The sequence below is a fragment of the Protopterus annectens genome, chromosome 12.part0 (assembly GCF_019279795.1).
Source record: "Protopterus annectens isolate FY-2018-M chromosome 12.part0, PAN1.0, whole genome shotgun sequence".
Lineage (NCBI taxonomy): Eukaryota > Metazoa > Chordata > Ceratodontiformes > Protopteridae > Protopterus > Protopterus annectens.
In genome coordinates this window covers 87,013,540-87,035,574 of record NC_056746.1, presented here as the reverse complement: position 1 = coordinate 87,035,574, position 22,035 = coordinate 87,013,540, and the positions used below count along the sequence as shown (strand labels likewise).

The following is a 22,035-nucleotide window of genomic DNA, read 5'->3' as shown; positions in this document are numbered from 1 at the left end:
ACCGAACCAATTATATCCTGGAATGTCTGAGTCTCTTACTTCTGTCAGTGGTTCTAAATAAAAAGCAAATAAAGGGGAAACCAGACACCCCTATCTGGTCCTCTGCTCAAACACAACGTATCTAAAAAGGACTCCCCACTTTAATTCTTACCTCCAAGCCTTTATATAGCCTCCTACTTAGACTTATAATTGTATCAGAGAAGGCAAATGTTTCCATTGCCCTGCCCATAAAATCTCAATTTACTCTATCAAATGCTTGCTCTGCATCAAAATCCAAAAACAGGGGTATTTTCTTACAGTCTGCTTCCCTCTGGATCACCATTGTTTTATTGTCGTTTTTTGTTGTCAAATATTTGCCTCCCCTTCATAGAACCACACTGATCTGCATCTATCAATTTTGGCAAGACCTTTGCCATTCTTTTAGCTTGTATAGACCTAAACACTTTATAATTAAGGTTTAAAACTGAAACAACTCTTTATGAAGCTGCATCTGATGGGTTTTTACTGACTTTAGGTTCTACAGCCACCACAGCTTTCTTCCAGGATTTTGGTGCTTCCCCTCCTTTTAAAATACTGTACAGTAAAATCTTCCTGAGAAAATATAATTTCTATCCAGTCTAGCCCAGTTATTGTACCTTGTGGAATAATATGTAAATTCCGTTCAAGTTCCTATTACTGACTTCACATCCTCCATGCCAAATATTTTATACATTGAGAAGACTACTTGCTTTTGTTACATTTTCCCTTATAGGTCCCCTTGATACATTCTCACTAATGCAAATCAAGTTCTAGTCCCTACCTATAAGTAATATTCCCTGATGAATGCCGATCATTTCTCCCAACATTTCCTTACACTTACTACTCCTTTCCCGTGAGGCATTTTGGCACCAGACCAGGAGTGTACTTACAACTAACTACTCACTTCTCTGGGTTCCTTATGAACACAGTTAAGAGATTTATTTTAATAAGAAGGGAAAGTGTGGCTAATACAAAAATCTTACAGGCTATATGACAATGTGCAGACCAGCAAGTGCAGACTTCACCATATCCATGTAATGTGACAGAACTGTAGTGTTATTCATCAGAAGACTGAGCAGTGGAGTTCTGTACCAGCTGCATCCTACTAAAGTTCACTCTCTGGAAGTTGCAGGTAGAAGAATTCCTGAATGTTTCATACAGCACTGAGCTGCATGAGAAATTTTTGTGAAAAAAAAAAAGCCACAGCAATGTTTACAGTATTTGTAGATACATAGGTTCATAGGTGTGTACTAGGCTAATGGCCCTGGGGCCTTTAAAAGCCTAGCCCATAGGATTACCCTGGCATCGTGCCAGTCTATCTTAGTTCACAATGCCTCTGTCGAGTAAAGCTACTGGAGTGATCCCTGGGGTGAATTTTCTATTTTCCATCCACTCATCAAGCTTTCTCTTGAAGAGGGCCAGTGAGGTGCTCTGCTTGACATGCATGGGAAGTCTATTCCATACCATGGGCAGTCTCTGGGTTATGAACCTGTCTCTCCAGCATGTTCTGTTGATTGTGGTAATGAGGTTGAGAACTCTAGAGCGTGTGGTGCAGCGGGATTGGGATTTCTTTAGATGTAGCATTTCTAACAGCGCTGGGTCAGACATGGCTTTGTAAGTCAAGCAGAGATTGCCTTTAAATAGGTGAGATGGAGAATAGTTGGGAGTTTTTTTAGTCTGTCCATGTAGGACAAATGTTTAAGGTCTAGGATCCTCTTTGTGAGGTACTTTTGTGGCCTTTCAGTTGTTGCAGGTATTTAGTGAGGTACATACCAAATGGGGCATTGTACTCAATGATTGGCCTAATGAGGGAAGAGTAGAGGGAGACAATGAACTCTTTCTTCCTGAATGCAAAACCCTTAGTAATGAGACGTGCCACACAGAAGGACTTTCTGACCACTGTGGCAATGTGTTAGTCAAAAGAATGGTTGCTTCAACCTGTGTTCCCAGATCTCATAACTCCTTCTCTGTTCAGTGGACTACCATTGATGTGGTTATTCACAGGAACAGGGTTTTTCCCAAAGGGGATGACAACACATTTTTTGGCATTGAGCTTAAGGCCATGGTTCTGACACCAGTCATTGGTCTCAGTGAGGCCTTTCCTCTAGGATGTCAACATCACTCGGGGAGTTAATAATAGCTCCCAACTTACAAGTGCGAACTTTGTCAGCCAGAGTCGCTTTGTGTTGGCCTGGACTTCAGAGAAGTAAATACCAATCAGGAGAGGACCCAGGACCAAACCCTGTAGGACTCCACCTGTGACTGGTCAGCAGTCTGACTTGGAGTCAGCTATTTTCCCATTGTGGGTTCTACCTGTGAGCCAGTTTCCAAACCACATAGTGATATGGGGTTGATACCTAACTTAATGAGTTTTTCTAGGATTCCTGAGTGGGGAATGGTATCAAAGGCCTTGGCCACATCAAGGTAGGCTGTATGAACCACTTTGCCCTCATCCACAGCTCTGGTGACTGACTCAAAGATGTTGACCAGGCATGATCTACCCTTCACAAAAGCAAACTGTTTGGGATCCAGAGTTTGGAGATTCCCTATATTCTTGTTTATTAGGTCCATGATGATGCGTTCCATAGCTTTGCATATCAGACTTGTCAGGCTAATGGGGCGATAGTTCCCAGGGTCTGTAGTCACTCCTCCTTTGTGGAGAAGGATGACTGTAGCAGTGCGCCATTTGGTAGGGACAAAGCCTGAGGTGAGGCTGTGATTGAATAGGGCACACAGGTGAGGTGCCAGTTCACTCTGTACTTCATGTAGAACACAGTCATATATTGTCAGGTCCCATAGAAGCTGTATTCTTGGCCTTGGATGGTGCTGTTTTAACCTGTGCAGCAGTAATACTGGGTGTCTGGCAATCTACTGGTATTGTGACTGGTCCCTTAGGGTGGGGGTAAAGCTGGCACTGAATCTGTCGGCCAGTTAATTGGCATTATCTGTTGGCTCGGTATAGGAGGTACCATTGTGCAGTAGCTCAGAGCAAATCTGGGTATTGCTGTGGAGATTCTTTACATAATTATAGAAGGCCTTGTGGTTTTCTTTACTATCTGCTGCAATTCTGTTTTCATAGCTAGCTTTCGAGGATTTGATGAGGGATCTCAACTTTTTGTTGAGGTTGGTAAGGGAGTTTTTCCAGTCTTGGAACTTCACCTTATTCCACATCAGTTTCCTCCTCCTGTTGTAGAGTTTGTTCATGGCAGGGGACCACTAGATTGACTTCCTTTGTTGGAGGAGAGTGTCTTGGTTCTGTTGGGTATGGCAAGATCCATGCATTTGTGTACGTGTTCGTGCAGTGCGTTGGTGTATGATTCGGCGGTCATGCAACTGATCTCCATTTGCATGAGTGCCATGAAGTTAGCCACCTCTGTTTTTAGGAGCCTAAAGTTAGCTTTGGAGAAGTTTTTCATGGTAGTTACCCTTGTGGGGGTGGAGGGGAATGATGTGGATTTCCACCGTGATTCGTTTGTGGTTGGATCTAAGCAGGGAGGAGCTGACTATTGCTGTAGAACAATGGTCGCCCATGTTAGTAATGACCAGGTTGAGGATGCTGCTACCTCTTGTGGGGATAAAAATGAGCTGGTCCAGGGCATTGGAATTAATGAATTCCAGGAAACGCTGGACAAGTGTATTGGTACACGAGTAGTTTTCCCAGTTAATGGAGGGGTAGTTGAAGTCACCCAGTATGAGAATGTTAGGTTGGACCCTAAAATTCTCCAGGGTGCTTAGGAACGTGGAGTGAGAGTCTTGGGACATGTTTAGGAACGTATAGCAGGCTATGACCTGAACTGCTGTCTTACTCAATGTTAGCTGCACCTGAAGTATCTCAGATGAGTTATGTTGGGCTACTAGTCTGAAGGTGTGTGTTGTTGTATTTTTCAGCTTTTCCCGGTTAGGGGTTGCCACAGCGGAACTCCGGTCCGCTAATGATTGGCAGTAGATTTTTACATACCAAGTTGCCAGCCCTGACGCACAGCCTTCAACGAAGATACACCCATTCACGCATGTCTCCACATAGAAGACGCTTTAGCTGAAAATCGAACAGGCAACGTCTTACTGTGAGGCGACAACACTACCGTAGCACCACCACCGCAGTAGTCTGAAGGTGTGTGTATACTTTATGAATATGGAAACACCAACGACCTTTGGAGCTTCGGTCCAAGTTCTGGAGCCGGAATATGTGGAATGAGTTATAGCCTGGTAGTGCAGTGGTGCTTTCTGCTGCCTTGAACCAGGTCTCTGTTACAGCACAAATGACACACATACCACAGGATGTCGTGCAGCATTCACAGAATCAGTTGGTGTCATCAAATGTCTAAACGCATCACAGGGAGATAGTCAGAGTAGTACAGCATTTAGCGTTAACAGTATTTGGTTCCCCAACTTGATTTTCAAGTGGGATGTTTTCTCCGAAGAGTCTTCAAGTCTTAACAGAGTATGCACAAATTTTTAGTGCATTAAAGGCTGCCCCCCACATCTGAAGATCTGTAATTAGGTGAAATGGTGATGCTTCAGAGTGCCTCAACAAGTGTATTTAGCATGCATATGAATCAAGTTGAACCCTGCCATGAGCAAGCACCACCTGCCTTATAGTTATCCTTAGCCAGAACAGTCTCCAATTTCCTCACACCTTGAGCTACATAAAGCAGGTTATGAAAGCGTATTTTATTTTAATTTTCTAAGAGTGTTATAGCACTGACCCATGTGGATCTTATTCATGTTTAACTTTGAAAATATAGAGAAATTCTAAAGGAAAATCAACCCCTCTGTGCAGTGCAAATGTGATTATTGATTGCTATCAGCATGTAAAACACCAATATTGTGATAATGTCAAACACCAATAAGCAGGAAAATGATTACGGCATATCAATTTCATAGTATGAGGTATTTACAACATACAAAGTGTGATGAAAAGAAAAAAGGAGTGGCCTGAATGAGTTAATATCTCAAAGGAAAAGTGGTAGAATGTGTCACAGTTCTATACAAAGTACTAACAGAAACATACTGTAGAAACAAGCAACCGTGCCGCGGTGGTGCAGCGGTAGCATTGTTGCCTCACAGCAAGCGGTTCTCCCGTTCGATTCTCGGCTTGGGTTGGGAGTGCCTTCTGTGTGGAGTCTGCATGTCCTCCCCGTGGTTGAGTGGGCATTCAAAAGACATGCATTGAATGGGCGTGCCTTCATTGAAGGTTGGGCTGGCAACTCGGCACCATAAAAACCAACTGCCAGTCATTAGCAGACCGGAGTTCCGCTGTGGCGACCCCTAACCAGGAAAAGCCGAAAGACAAACAACTGTAGAAACAAGCAGCACAGCTTTTTTTTTTTTGTTAATTAATGCTTTTAAAAAAGTGTCTGACTTCCACTTGTGTCATCACAACAGCAATTACTGCTGCATATTAAAGTAAATTAAATAGTTCTGCATATGCACCAAACAGTTTATATGAAGAACCTGTGAAAATGCACTTTCAATTATTAAGAAGCAAAACTGTAAACTCATTATGTAGGATTTATGTATTTGTGAATATGTTCCATTGCACTGTATGACACACTTAGGAAAATAAAAATATGTTTTATGGACAGTTTGGAAAATTTACGAAAATAATAAAGCATTCCTTGAAATATGCAACATGCAGTTTTCCTACAGTAATGTTGCCGTACCACATGTGGAGTTTAAATTTACAAAAAGGCAAAATTACTAGTGTACAGAGCATTTATGGAAATATACCAAAAGGAGTTTGTGGCATTTTTCAAATATACTATATCACTTCCTCAAATTTGTGTGGAAATGCAGTGAACTTTATGAAGCATTTTTAAAAAATAACACTGTTCTAATGACCCTGCACTTGCAACAAACATGCCACAGGTTTTTGCATGGAACATTTTGCAAACATGCCACATTGCTAAAAGAACATTTGCAAAATTTAACTTATTTTATTTAGGAATATTTCTTTTTAAACAGACTTTTAAACCAGTAGAACAAAAGAATTTCTACTGAGAGATGGGTGTATAGGTAGTTGCTAGGCATGCAGTCCAGAAGACCACTGAGAAGCCTAGCCCAGTTTTCAAACTGCTCCAAAGCACTGCCTGTTTAAGTTATACAAGTAGAAAATGACTAAAGGAATCAAACCCAAATATTGTCCAGCCATCTCCAGAAACATAACGTTACTCCTAAGATTAATGGAAATCTTTGCAATGGTAGGCAAAAAACCTACGGTTACTCCTTGGCATCTTTAGATCTCATTGCTTCAAAACAAAAGCAGTCCAGCTGCATTTTTACTGTAAGGAGTTCATCTATCACTTCAACCTACTATCCATTTGATAAGTTAAAAATGGTTTGTAGTTTTTCATACCTGAGAAAACATTTTTCCTTTAAGTGTGCAATATTTTAATCTATGGTGATATTTCTAGCTAAATCTATTTAGACACTTGCCTGTGGTAAGTAAATTGCAAAATATATATATTGGCTTGGGACAGCACAAGACACTGGTTAATACAATGATTGTTTAGAAGTCATGGAGCCAGTAAGGCTAATAAAATAAGATTGTTGTTGTTGTTTGTCTTGTCTTTCGGCTTTTTCCCGGTAAGGGGACGGCACAGCGGAACTCTGGTCCACTAATGATTGGCAGCAGATTTTTACGAAATGCCGAGGTGCCAGCATGACACCCAACCTTCAACGAAGGCACGCCCATTTACGCACGCATGTCTTTCAAACGCTACCCAACCGTGGGGAGGACATGCAGACTCCACACAGAAGGCACTCCCAAGCCACGCCGAGAATTGAACGGGAGAACCTCTTGCTGTGAGGTAACAAGGCTAATAAAATAAGAATAATAGCCTTAAAAATCTACATTTGGTTAAAAAGATGGTTAACAAGAACAGCAACATAAAAAAAAAAACAGTTGAGGGAGGGAAGGAAAGTGAAAACACAAGCACTCCTACTGGGTCTATAATAGCTCAATAGTTCACCGCTATTGCATTGCAGTAAACACCTATTCATTGATCCTAATTCAGAGAAAATCGTTTCAGTGATTCACTGAATCTACCGAGGGCAGGAAATACCTGCTTTACAGCACAACCTTGCCCTTTTCTCCACTGTAGTGCAATCTTGGAGTTGCTATATATAGTTAAGGGGCATGGGGGGCAAAGCCCCCCCACTTGGGTGGGTTTGATTTGCTTAGCTGTTGGTTCGTTGTGCTGTAGGACAAGTATTTCCTGTTACCATCTGTAAATTCAGCGAATTGCTGAAACAATTTTCATTGAATTCAGGTCGATGAATTGGTGTTCGCTGCGATGTGATTGCAGCGAACTAATATAGACCCCTTCTACCTACGTCAGGTCTAAATGGAGAAATATCATAAATATTACCATGACAGAACAATAATGAGAGAAACATTACCAGAGACTGGTACTGAGGATAAAAATCTCCAAAACTGATTACAGTCACCGACAGAAAATCATCAGTTCAAAAGTCATTATCAGTTTGTGCTTTTTCTTTCTTTCAGCCACAGAGTATAAGGCTTATTCTACAGCCAGAGAAGAATCTCTGAAGCACGATTCCTACATAGTTTTCACTTGAAAATGAAAAAGTGTTAAGACCTTTAATGGTTACAGAAAGTAGCTTCTGTTTTTCTGTCTTCAAATGATTACAGAATTTTTGCCAACCAATCTACATAGGAATGAAGAAAGTTTACCAAGTGCAGACAAAGTAAACATTAACATTGGTACCATGTACCATCAGAACAGGTCAACCAATGAAAGTTCCTCCCACATTTTACTTCAAGTTCCCAAAACAAGTATTTCAACTACTTTTGAGGACCGTTCATTTAGAAAGCAGAGGAAAATGCTTGCATCTGCTTCAGTTTATCAGAAAAAGGAATTTTGTCTCGTTACAACTTTAATTGATTAAGACTTTTTACTAGGAAGTTAAACCTTGGATAGTATTTCAATCAGGTAGCAACTGAGGTACAGGAGCCCATTGGTAACTTTAACATAAAAAGTGTAGTTAATCCATCACTCCCGCCCAATATTACAGGCGTATGAAAAATGCTGTGAAAAGGACATTTATAAAACATATTATAATAAGAACAAATTAATTCACAACCTAGAAAATAATGCAAGATCATTATTTAAAATACTTAAAAGTGATACAACTTTAAAAATTATCAAGCCTGATAAGAAAGGTGGGATCGTTTTGATGAATTCCATGGATTATACTAGTAGTATGTTCAACTTGTTACAAGACAATGAAAAATATAGTCAAGTTTCATGGAATTAAATTAATTTCTCCTACATAAATATTTATTTGTAGATGATTGACTTTTACAGGGTTTTATCAGTAGTGGCTCATATACATTTTTACCGATCAAGAATCCATTAGTTCCTAGCATTTTTGTAATCCCCAAGATTCACAGGAACATACAACCCCCCCCCCCCCAATTCCTTTCGACCTATTATACCTACATCAAAGACTCGGGCTTTAGCCTTATATACTGATGGATTATTTAAGCCATTCTATTTACTGAAGGATTCATATTTTCATGGAAAATGAAGAATGAAACATTTTTTTACCAACTGATGTAATCAAGAGGGTTTTGAATATTATAATAAGGCCCTTATAAGTTGTTTATTTCTTCAAACCATGGGTGTTAAGCGAATTACAGATTGAATGGAGATAGAACTTAATTTTGTGTACTTTGAAGGGGGTATTTTAAACAGATCTAAGGAGAGGCTATGGGCACCATTGGTACCCCAATATTCACGAACATCGTTATGTGGGCATGGGAGTGGGGTTTTATTTTTGATTCCAGTTATGCACACGCATTTAGAATCTATTTAAGATTTCTGGATGAAATATTTAACCTCTGGTATGAATCAGCTGATAATGTGGAAGAGTTTATAAAATATCACTACTTATTTTTTAAGTTTACTTCTCAGTTAACTGCGGTGGTGGTGCTGCGATAGCGTTGTCGCCTCACAGTTAGACGTCCGTTCAATTCTCAGTTAGAGCGTTTTCTGTGTGGCGACATGCGTGAATGGGCGTTCCTTCGTTGAAGGTTGTGCGTTAGGCCCGGCAAGCCAGCAGGTAAAAATCTACTGCCAATCATTAGCGGACCGGAGTTCCGCTGTGGCGACCCCTAACCAGGAAAAGCCAAAAGACACAACAACTTCTCCGTTTACTTCTAATGAGATGAATTGCCTGGATATTCAATTAAATAAAGGTATAATTTATGTCCAGTATCTTCAGGAAGCCAGCCTTTTCCAACTCATATTTACATTTTAGAAGCTGGCATCCATTTATTCAGGAAAAAGAAAGTTTGGTAACAGGGCAAATGGTGAGGGTGGCCTAGATAATTATTGAAGATTACTTTTTTCTGAAAGAAAGAGATAAATGAATATAGTTTTAGGGGAAGTGTCTATTCTAGACAAATAGCATTTTCTACTGGTGTAAGGGTAACTATAGTTAAGGAGGGACCAATTCAGACCCATTTAGGTAAAGGGATCAACTGTGGAATCATTCTTTATACAGGGGTAAAACAGAACAGGGTTGTTATTAAAGAGCAATTGTATTGGACTATAATTCCACGGTTGAGATGGTTAAAAGTATTATTCAGAGAAACTGGGAACATTTTATGACAGACAATGCTATGCCAGATATTGTGGGTAATAAAGGACATAACTTGAAAAATTAGTCAGAGTATAAGAGTAACACGAAGTTAAATGATAACAGGAAGGGCACGAGAAAGTGCCGATCACTCAGTCAATGCAAATCCATTTATGACCGGGATTTAATCAAGGTTAAAGGCGAAGAAACCCTAACAACTTTGAAGGAAGGGGGAACTATGTCACAAAACAATTGGTTTATATTGCTAGTTTCTCTAATCGTTACTATTTTTACATAGGAAAATCCGAACATCCTTTATATAAAAGGATACATAAGCATTACTATGATATTTCTAGAAAGTGTACTAACAATGTTCTTTATAGACACATCCTTATATATTGGAGATAATTGTGAGTTTAAATTTGCCATTCTAGTAAAGGTGCTAGGATCGCAGAGGAGGTAATTGAGAAAACAAAACTGAAATAAAAGTAAAAGACCCTAGCAATTCTGCCCAGCTCTTCACCCATCTTCTCCGTAATCTACAAGACTCATTCCTCCTCCATATAGTCACAAGTCTGTACAAGCCCAGGAAAAACACTTGGCTCATTTATGAACTCAAAAACTTCCTATCTCTCAGAGGCAAGGCATGGCACTGCTAGAAGTCATACCCAACTCCTTCTACCAACCAACACTACACCCTCCTTATAAACCTGTCCAAACAAGCAAATAGATGTCATAAGAGTGATCATATGAGAACACATCAATCAAACCTTGGTCATCCCCTAAACAAGTCTGGACAGAGGTCAACCAGTTAAGCAGGTTGTAAACCTCCTCCTAATGTTCACTCTTCCTCCTCTTCTCTCTCATCTTCAGACTTTAGTATGCACTTCTCCAGCCTGCCATCCATCATCTCACATACTCCATTCCCTCATCTACCCTTGTATTCCCCTCTTCTTCGGCTTTAAAAAGCTTGTACCACAGATATTATACCTCTCCATGAAACCCTGCAGGGACAGGCACCCTCTTCCATGGTTTCCCTGGTTCATATTCTAATGTAAGGAGTATGATATAACTCTTCTGTTATATATCTATAACTTTTGCTTAATTCAAAATTGTATGCCCACTATATGAGAAACTGCAAAAATCGTACCTCTTTTCAAAAATCCATCGCAAAGCTCCTGGTGATTACCACCTGATGTTAAGCCTCACAACCCTTGATAAAATTATAGAAAAACTGGTCTATTATCAACTCTCAAAAGACAAGTCAATATTGTCTTCTCTCTTCAAAGCAAAAGGGTTACTGGTCCAGCTACAGCATTTCCACTCCACTTTGGACCTTCACTGACTACATCCTTTTAGTTACGGACAAAGGCCTACTTACTGGAGCCATATTTATAGACCTTTCCAGAGCCTTTGACTTGATTGACCACCCAATCCTATTTTACCACTTAATTTACATTAGGATTAGCCCTGATGCTATTTCTGGACCAATCACCAAAAAAGGTCAACAAAGGAAAAAGTGTTCTAAATATCACGGATGAATCTTTAATGACAAACACAAGATTCACACACACACAAAAAAAGTTTGCTACAAGAGGAGCTTCCTCAATCAAGTGTCATTTGTAATAAAAGCTTTTTTTTTTTTTTTTTTTAATAAACAGAAGTAATATACATCACCACAAACAGAATCAGAGTATGCATACGTGTCTGTACCGATAGATACATATATATTGAAGCAACAGCTATTAGAAAATAGTCATAAGGGCAGATGATGTTCTTGTGTCCGTCTGACTGCCAGCAGCTCTTTGTGTGACAATGTGCTGCAGCAGGGTCTGGGGATTTCTCCCTTCCCCACTGTAGTGCAATCTCGGAGTTGGTGGGGTACATAAATAGCAGAAGCCTGCCTCCACAAAAAAAAAAAACAAACAAAAAAAAATGTTTTTCATTTTATTCAATGTTTTGACTATTATAGCTGTTTTGATTGATGTTTCTTTTCACTGCTCTTTTGAGCGTTCATTCTTAGCTGAAACACTCATGTATACATTAGTATATTAATCCTGTATACTCATGTATTCAAGATAGCTTTTATTCTTCTGTCCCCTTTGAAAATGAGTCTGTAGAGCATTGTTAACAAAATATAAACCATAAGATAAATAAAAACAGAACAGGACTGATACCTCTTGCTGTGGAAGAATACTTTTGAAACAAATTTCCATTAAGAAGCAACACTTACTATCCTCCTGTGTCTGTACCAACTGAAGGGGACTCCGAGGTCCATCTCCTGGGGTAGTAAAGCATAAAACCGACGTTTGATATGTGGTGAATTTCCTCAAGCCTTTTATATATCCTACATGAACCGACCCGTGAAAATAAGGAGCAACAGCTACCATTGTAACAGCATCAGGATTGTCCAATGGCCATGCTAAAAGCTTAAGGGGAAAAATGGAAAAGCAGTTACACACAAGAAAAAGAACAAATACCAGCATATGTAAAATGTCTGTCACTGAGTGAAAAAGCATGGTTCTGGCCCATTTATTACCCCCATCTAGCAGGTATAATCTACTACAAGTCACAGCAAATCACCAGTAACCTCTAGACAATTAATAAAAATATAAATTCAGAGAGCATTTACTGCAAATATAACAAAACAAAAATGCACTGTACACTGTTATGCTGTGAATTAATACTGAGTAACCTTTAAGAGTAAACTGAGGGAACAATATTAGTATTAACAGTAGACCTTAGATTTTGGGAGTGACTGATTCTGTAGTCATTAACATAGAATTTGCAACATTCCAGAATTGGTCGCCATTTTGTTTCTTCTCAGCTGTCATCCATGTTCTGGTTATTCAGTGTAAAGTGGAGAGTTCCTAAAATGCTCTTTCCTGCTTAGTTCTATCCCGAACTACTGTACTGCAAGTGCATAAACAGAGTCATGGTTTTTCAGGTAAATCAGCCTTGGCATGCAATATGCACATTAAAGGAATGTCCTTTAACTAAGCTAAGTCACAGAGGAGGAGAAAGCAACTGTGCTTGATGTCAGAGCCTGTTCTGCAAATCCAGAATTAATGCAAGCACTTCACATAATGGCTACAACTTACTTTAAGGTGTTTCATGCAGTAATGCTAACCCAGGGTTGGGATCTCAACGCACACCCCTGTATAAACAGTAAAACAGTAAACAGTAAATTTTATTGCCATTGAGACCTCACACAAAAAAAATGCACAGCTGAACGAATTTTAATTTTTCCAAGCTCATTTACACATAAACAAGCTCATATACAACATCAACACAAATAATACACAAAAACACAACAGCAGCTGAGTCCTAGCTAACCGAAGGCACAGAGGTTTCATCAACCATGCACGGTTCATTCATGATCACAGTGACTGCATCCATCTGCTCCTTCCACACTGCCACTAGCTACATTCCAACAACCACAACATCCAAAAGTCCCAATCAGGATCCCTCCAACCAATAGAACCTTAACTCCAGATTTAAACAGTCTGACATAGTTGGGTCTTCAGCTATCTGCATCCATCACAACTGTCACTACCAGAAGGCCTGAATGGCCTCAACCAATTCAGCGATCTCCCCACAATTTCCCACAATCTCCTCCATCCATGCTGCCATTGTCTCATCTCCAACACCATCAACATCCTCAAAAACCATTCTGGTCCACCAAACTAACAATACCTGAACTAATTCACTCAGCAGGCAAAAGCCAACTGCATCCAGTGCACATCGCCATCCCAATCATTACACATCACCAGAGCATGTATTAGGTGGGAGGGGTCATTATTCAGACAGCCATCAGGGATGGTTTAAGGATTTTCTTGTTTTTCTCCTTGGCCATTCCCACATGGACAGATTGATGAATCATGGACGAACATGCAATGGGCTGCCATAGAGGACATATCATCATTTCTGTAAGGGGAATACCTTCAAGCAGCCCAGCCCCTGACTGCGAGGCATGATTAGTGGTATTTCTGTTCTCCACCCGGGAAACTGCACTTGTCGAATGTGCCTCCAAGTGAGTGCAAACCCCTCCCAACCCACACAGGAGAAGTGAGCAGGCCCTTCTCTCCTCCCCTGCCTGGCACCTTCAGTGCTGTGGCCACTAACTGAACTCCAATCACTTGCTCGCTGTCAGGGCTTCATCTCTCTGCACCACTAAGCCATGCACAAAACTGATGTGAAAGCCCATGGGTGGGAGTACACACATTGGAGTAAGGGCCAATTTTTAAGTTATATTTCTTTTTAGAAGGCATTTATTTATGTTACAAAATATGTATCAAGAGTGTCTCACTGACAGGGATTGTAATAACAATGCTTGTGTACTTTATATGGAATGCATATTACATGATATCTGCAGTTAAACTTTGCAGACACAAGAGCAGTCACTGTACTGAAGGAAATGAAACTTTCCTTTATAAGCCTATTGGCATGGGGCATGCTGTCTGACTATGCTGCAGATAACCCAGGATCAGCTAGGGGCCTGGGAAGCTGTTGGGTCTCTGAATGGGAAAGGCTGATGGTCAGTTCTCCGATCTCAAGGAAAGAAAGGGGGTGCCCACTGCTATATACCATCTTTTGCAGAGATGAGACAGAGGAAACAAACATGGCAAAAAATACAGGTACACAGATAACATGCTAGCACTGCATGCACAGAAATGTGGTACAGGGCATGCTGGAGGCACTGCATGCACTGGACTATAGTACATGGCATGCTAGAGGCACTGCCCACATAGGAGTGTGGTGCAGGCATGTTTGAGGCACTGCATGCATGGAAATGAGTGCAGGCATGCTGATAGCACTGCGTGCATTGTAATGCAGTGCTGGGCATGCCAATGGGTACCACATGCATAGGAATGCGGTGCAGGGCATGCTGAGGGCACCACATGCATGGAAATGTGGTACAGGAATATGCATAGGAATGCGGTGCAGGGCATGCTGAGGGCACCACATGCATGGAAATGTGGTACAGGAATGCTAATGATACTGCATGTATGGGAATGTTGTGCAGAGCATGCTTATGGCACCACATGACTTGGAATATGGTGCATGGCATGCTGGAGGCACCACCCACACAGGAGCGTGGTGCAGGCATACTCGCGGGACTGCATACATGCGAATGAGTGCAGGCGTGATGCTAGCACTGCATGCATGGTAATGCAGTGGTGGGCATGCCAGTGGCACCACATGCATGGAAATGATGTGCAGGGCATGCTGAGGGTACCACATACTTAGAAATGTGGTGGAGTCTTGCTAATGGTACTGCATGCATGGAAATATGGTGCATGGTATGGTGAGGGCACCACATGCATGGAAATGTGGTGCAAACATTCTAATGGTACTTTATGCATGGGAATGAGGTGCAGGGTATGCTGATGGCACCACATGTGTGGAAATGTGGTGCAGGCATGCTAACAGTACTTCATGCATGGGAATGTGGTGCAGGGCATGGGAGGACACCACATATGTGGAAACATGGTGCAGGCATGCTAATGGTACTGCATGCATGGGAATGTGGTGCAGGGCATGTGGAGGGCACCACATGCATGTGAATGAGGAGAAGGGCATGCTAGAGTCACCTCAAGACCTACATACCATGGAATTTGTGGCTTAAAAGGAAAATAATCCTTCAAGCTACACTAGGAAGTTCTGATCTCCTTTCTACATACCTGCTGCAACAGATAAATGTGTCTTCTACCCATACAGAGAGGGTCGGTAATTACTACATGGAAGGAGGTGTCAAACAGATGTATTATTGTGTGGGAACTTGAAGATCAACTAGAGGAAGAACAACATGGCAGAGTATCAGCTACCACCCAAAACAAAATCCTATCCCCCACTGTGCAACAATCCCAGAACGTTTTTATTAATTTAACTGAAGTCCATTTGTACAACTGCATCCTATTAGGGGTGATGCAGCAGCACTATCTAGTTAAATGGCATACTCAGAATAACAAAGTATGCAACTAAAGGCAGACGGAGTCAAACATGGAACGAAAGGGTTGGGAGGGTAGCCTAATGGTTAAGGTGTTTGCCTTGCAAACACAAGAGACAATTGGCTAGGCTTAAAATGGCTCGCAAGGGCAGTTAGCTTAATACTTATCTATGAACCTAAGGATGAAAGTTATTAGCATCTCTGAGACTTGATGTTCTCTGCTAACCTGCCAAATTTACCAGCCGAGTTCTAAGATAACTCTCTGCACCACTAAGCCATGCACAAAACTGATGTGAAAGCCCATGGGTGGGAGTACACACATTGGAGTAAGGGCCAATTTTTAAGTTATAGTCTCTGGTCCTTGATTATTATTTACACATGTTATGGGATTCACTTGTTTTTTTATGAACTAATTTATTGTTTTACATTTCTGTTAATTGCCGAATTAAGCCCAGGAAAGTTCTACTGTAACTTAGTAAATCAATACCTTATAGCCTACTACATAACATGAAAAAGGCTGGGCAACCATCCACAGTCTGCCTGAGTGAAAATAGACATGGCATGTAATTTTCAGGGGTCCATGTTATCCACCAGGACATTTACTGGTTGCATGGTTGGAAGTTGAGGGAAGAAACCAAGTTGAGGGCCAGCTGACAGTAGAACAACATTCTTTTTTTTGCTTGTTTGAGTAGAAGACTGAGAAGAGAACCACAGAGACCTCAAGTGTTGCATCTGCTCTGTTCTACTGGTAGGAAAGAAATGAAAAATCAATGAACAGCCACCCAGCTTTATGCTTCTATGAAGAAGTCTGACTTTGCACAGTAAACAAGAATGTATTTTACTGCCTCCTTCATAGCTTAATGAATTAATTAAGCAATAACCCACGTCTGGGTGTAAGTAATGCTGGCTTTACCCATGGTTGGTGTGGTTTGGTCACAACGGCGAAGCCCGATTGCCACACCCGGCCGTGGGTTATTGCTATTATACAATGACATTATTTAAGAAAACAAAAACTTACTTTTCTTAAATAATGTCATTGTATAATGCCTCCGTGCTGCCTTTCCGCAGTTTTCCAGTATCCTGGGGCATTTCTGATTTACTGCACATGCGTAATGGACTTGTGTCCCCATGCTTACACAGTACATCAGTGCTGTGCAGAGGTAGCAATGGAGAAAGGAAGATCTCTGTCGCTTTTTTTTTTTTTAATTGAAAATAAAAATAAAAGAAATCAGGAGACTTGAAATTAAAGAGGGAAACGGCGCAAAAAAAAAAAAAGGATAATCGGGTACATACCTATCATCCTTTTTTTTTTCGTTTGCGTCATTTCCCTCGTTTGCTATAGGTGTTCTGCTTTCTTTTTGGGGAGGGCAAAAAAAAAGTAAAAAAAATCAGGAGATATACTGATGGAAAAAGGTCCGGGTGAAAGGACCTTTTTCTGTTAATATATTTTCGGATTTACAATGGCTGGCCAATCAGCATGCTCATTTTGGAATGCTACTGGCCAGTCACGGTATAATAACTAATAATCTACAGAAGCAAACCTCTCTGAAGCATTACTTCATAGTAATTTCTAATTGGTTGAAATATGATGATGCAAACTACATTAGCTAAAAGTTTGTGCAGCTTTGTAATGGTATGAAGTTATTTATGAACAAGCTCTCACAGCTTTTTTGCTTGTTTTAATTTTTTATGGAAAAATCTGTAAAGTTTTAACAGTTTCGATAAACTAAAAACAGTATAAAAATTTAGTTACTTCTTCCCATTTTATATACCATACAAAACCTGCATTTAAGTTTACAGTAAACTCTGAGGTAACCGGCACCCATGGGGTTTGGTAGATGCCGGATAAAGTACAGTTGTGTACACCTACCATAAATGTAGATGTTCGAGTGTCTTCACTGTTGCAGTCATAACTGTAGGGTGCTCCTGCTGGCAGGCAGCCCGAGGTCGGCCAGAATCCCAAAGTCTGGGTCCGGCATCGGCTGTACAAGCTAGTACCCTGACGTCAGTACGCTCTGGTACATAGTCCTCAGCCGACGCCATCTTCTCCAGCCTTTCTTGCCCTAGATGTCAGAAGTCCCCAATAAAACAAAAATGAATCCAATAAGGAAACACAAATACACCACAAAAGAGAAAAAAGAGGGGATAGGAGGGAGGGAAACACCGACTGCAACAGTGAAGACACTCGAACATCTACATTTATGGTAGGTGTACACAACTGTACTATGTTCTTCGTGTTTCACTGTTGCAGTCATAACTGTAGGGTGGAATCCCAAAGCAGTGAAAAAGGGGAGGAGGCTTTAGACAGAAGAAGGGGAGGCAAGAATACCCTGCAAAACAGCAGAGGCAAAGCCTGCCCTGGTCTTAGAATACAGTGGGAGATTGTAGTGCTTGGAAAAAGTATGCACAGAACTCCAAGTGGCAGCTTCCAAGATATCCTTGGTAGGAACTCCTCTGAGGAAAGCTGTAGAAGTGGCAGCTGTTCTAGTAGAATGACTTCTAATGGTACCTGGAAACTGTTTCCCATGATGAGTGTAACAAAATCGGATTCCATAAGCAATCCATTTGGAAATAGTCTGTTTAGAAATAGGTTTTCCAAGAGAACTGGAGGCAAAAGAAACAAACAATTGAGAAGACTTTCTGAACTCTTTAGTCTTGTCCAGGTAAAATCGTAACTGCCTGTGTACATCCAATGAATGCAAAATCCTTTCCCCTTTATTTTGAGGATTAGGAAAGAAAGTAGGAAGGTGAATTGTCTGATTTAAAGCCACTTTCGAAATCACCTTAGGCATGAAAGTAGGATTGGTCCTCAAGGATACTCTGTCCTGATGGAAAATAAGGTATGGTTCCACAGCCATGAGAGCCTGCAACTCTGAGACCCTTCTGGCAGAAGTCAATGCCAATAAAAGAACAGTCTTCCAAGATAAAAACGTGATATCTGAAGATGCAGCAGGCTCAAAAGGAGGCAAGGTAAGCTTTTCTAAAACATAATTAAGATCCCAGGCAGGAACAGGAGGGGTCCTGGGAGGTCAGAATTTTAGCCCCTCTCAAGAATTGTCTCACCAAAGGATGAGAAAAAACAGGAGGGTCAGAATTGAAATGAGCAGAAATAGCAGAAGCATGAATCTTGATGGAAGAAAAGGAGAGTCCTTTAGATAAAAGATCCGAAAGGTAAAGCAAAATAGAAGAGAGATCAGGTACCAGAGGATCCGAGCCTCGGTCCTGCATCCAAATACAAAACCTCTTCCATTTAGAGGCATAGGATTTCCTAGTGCTAGGCCGTCTAGCTTCCAGAAGAACATCCAAAACTTGTTTGGGAAGACTAGAGGAAATCAAACTCCTTTGAAGAGCCAGGCTGCCAGGCAAAGGGTCTTGAGATTGGAATGTAGTAACTGACCCTGATGCTGGGACAGAAGAGAAGGGTTCTGAGGGAGAATCCAAGGAGGCTCCAAGAACAGGTGCTTTAAAGTTGGATACCAAAACTGTCGAGGCCAATTTGGAGCAATCAAGATGAGGAACTTGGGCTTGTCCTGTTTTATCTTCAGTAATACCCGAGGTAGTAGAGGAAGAGGAGGGAAGGCATATCCTGAAAGGCTTCTCCAGCTGAAGGACAGGGCATCCACTTTCCAAGCTGTTTTGTGGAAGGACCTGGTGCAAAAGCGAGGCAGCTGGTGATTGAGATGGGATGCAAACAGATCTATCTGGGGACATCCCCAAACTGCAGTAATCCTGTTGAATAAGTTGGTGTCTAGCATCCATTCGTGAGGATCTGAAATGTTTCTGCTCAGACTGTCTGCTAAGAGATTCTGTTCCCCTGGAATGAATTGAGCCTGGAGATGTAGATTCAAATTTAGAGCTGTGTCCCATAAGGCCATAGCTAGTCTGCAAAGGGGGTACGAATGAGAACCCCCTTGCTTGTTGATGTACCACATGACCGTGGTGTTGTCTGTGCGAATTAGCAGAGGTCCTGGTTGCAAAAGGTTCTTGAAGGCTAGAAGAGCATTTTGAACTGCCAACATTTCCTTCAGATTGATGTGCCAGTGAAGATGGTCCTTTGTCCAGGTTCCCTGCTGGCAATTGTCTAGAAAGTGTGCTCCCCAAGCATAATCCGAGGCGTCCGTGGTCAGGATTTGAGTAGGTTGAGGTAGACGAAAAGGCTTTCCTTCATTTAAAACACATGCCCTGGACCACCAGAGGAACTCCCTCTGGAGACAGGGGATCAGAGGAATCAGAATATCCAGATCGTGGTGATGTTGTGACCATACACTTTTCAGATACCATTGAAGCTTTCTCATATGAAGCCTTGCATTTGGAATCAACAGAATGCAGGAAGCCATGTAGCCCAGAGTCTGCAGGAATTTCCTTGCAGTGAGCTGAGATAGAGTTGCCAAGGTGTTGAAAATAGAAGCCAGCTGTGTTTGTTTTTCTGGAGTGAGGAAGGCCCTTTGCAAGGTTGTATTTAAGAGGGCTCCCAAGAATACCATTTGTTGAGAAGGGATCAAATGTGACTTTTTTGTGTTCACTGAGAATCCCAGTAGGAGGAGAAGACATTGAACGAAGTCCAGATGTTGAAGTAGAAGATCTTTGCTGTCTGCCTGAATAAGGCAGTCATCCAAATAGGGGTAAATCTGGATCCCCTGAAGTCTGCAATAAGCCACTACTGGTGCCAGGCACTTGGTAAAGACTCTGGGCGCAGTAGATAAACCAAAGGGCAGTACAGAGAATTGAAAGTGCCTCGAACCTGCCTTGAACCTGAGGAATTTCCTGCGTTCCTGCCTGATGGGAATGTGTAAGTAGGCAAGTCCAATGTCACCATCCAGGCATCCTGAGATAGCATTGGAATTAGTTGCTGCAGAGTAAGCATCTTGAATTTTGGAATTTCCAAAAAGGTGTTTAACACAGAAAGGTCCAGAATAGGTCTCCATGAGTTTTGTTTTCTTGGAACCAGAAACAGCCTTGAATAAAAACCTTTTCCCATCTCTGAGAGAGGAACAGGCTCTATGGCTCTCATGGCCAGAAGAGCATCCACTTGATTTAAGAACTCTGACCATTGATGTTTTGGCAGATCTGGCCAACCGTAAGCCCTTGGCAAAGTATGAAAGTGGAATTTGTAACCTTTTAAAATCACGTCCAATACCCATCTGTCCTGGGTAATATGAGTCCAATTTCTGTAAAAAAGAGACAGTTTTCCTCCGAGAGGGGCATCCAGGTGAAGGGGTCCTGCAGCCCAACTTAGAGAGTCATAGAGTTTGCTTTCTTTGAGATTGGGATCTGTCTTCTCCCCTTCTAGGTGAAGAAGCAGTCCATTGTCTAGATCTGTAAGAGGCCTGACCTTGACCACGACCTCTGGAGCGTCTATATCTTCCCCTTTGAGGCCTGTCAGACGTGGGAAAGGATCAATTTTTAGAGGGCCAGTTCCTGGAAAATCTAGGAGGCTGAACTTGCAAGAAATCTTTTACAGTCTGCATAGATTTTGCCTTTTCTTCCATCTTTTTAATAACTTCCTCCGCCTTAGATCCAAAAAGAACTTCATGCTGAACAGGGGCATCTAACAACTTAGCCTTAACCTGTTCAGGTAAACTTTGTTCACGGAGCCAGGCATGTCTCCTGATAACAGTACCAGAGGCTGCAGCCCTGCAAGAAGCATCCAAAGCATCAAAACCACAATGTAAACTATGTTTGTTCACTTGTTCAGTAGCATGCAAAACATCCTGAAGTTCCTTATCCTCTGCACATGCAGGAAGGGAAGCAAGCTTTTGCTTTAAAACAGACAAAAGAAATTGCTGATACTTAAACATATGAAACTGGCAATTTAAAGCCCTTACAGACAGGGTAGCAGAAGTATATACCTTTTTCCCCACCTGTCTAAAGCACGAGAATCCTTCTCAGAGGGAATAGGATTTTTAGAAGAAGCAACTTTAGCAGCCTTAGAGCCCTGAGAAATAGTTTCAGGATCCGCAGAAGGGTTCTTAAATAAGAATAAATGAGAGTCAGGAACCCTATAAAATCTATCAGGCTTAGAAGGAGCAGGAGGCATGGAATCAGGATTCAAATTAGCCTCAGAAAAGGCATCATCTACAATGTCCAAAACAGGAGGGATAGCTAAAGGCCTATGCTGAGGAAGAAGAAGAAATTCTCTAAGCCTCTTCTTGGAAGCAGAATACTCCTGACCTTCCCAATGAAACTGTTCCCTCATCTCATGCAAGGTTTCCCCAAAAGAGAAATCTTCAGGCGGAGAGGCCGAGGGTAAGGAGTCCTCAGCATCCGAATCCTCATAAGGAGGAAAAGAATAGTCCTGATCTGAGGAAGAGACAGAAGATACAGAAGCCTGGTCAGAGGAATCCAGAGGAACATCCTGTCGAGGCCTTTTCTCAGGAGGGGGGTGAGAACCCCTAATCATTGTAAGCAAATCTTCAGCCATCTTTAATAATTGCTTCTGTGTCCTGGGAGTAGATTCAGAA

At 41.5% G+C, this 22,035-nt stretch overlaps 1 protein-coding gene across 1 annotated transcript in view; it reads right to left on the bottom strand.

The window, feature by feature from the left end:
* Positions 1–22,035, bottom strand: part of SDK1 (sidekick cell adhesion molecule 1) — a 2,805,673-nt gene that overhangs the window by 637,349 nt on the left and 2,146,289 nt on the right. Inside the window, exon 18 of the mRNA XM_044089098.1 lies at positions 11,858–12,053. Within this exon, the coding sequence (XP_043945033.1) occupies positions 11,858–12,053 (196 nt within the window). The remainder of the gene's footprint in view (positions 1–11,857; positions 12,054–22,035) is intronic.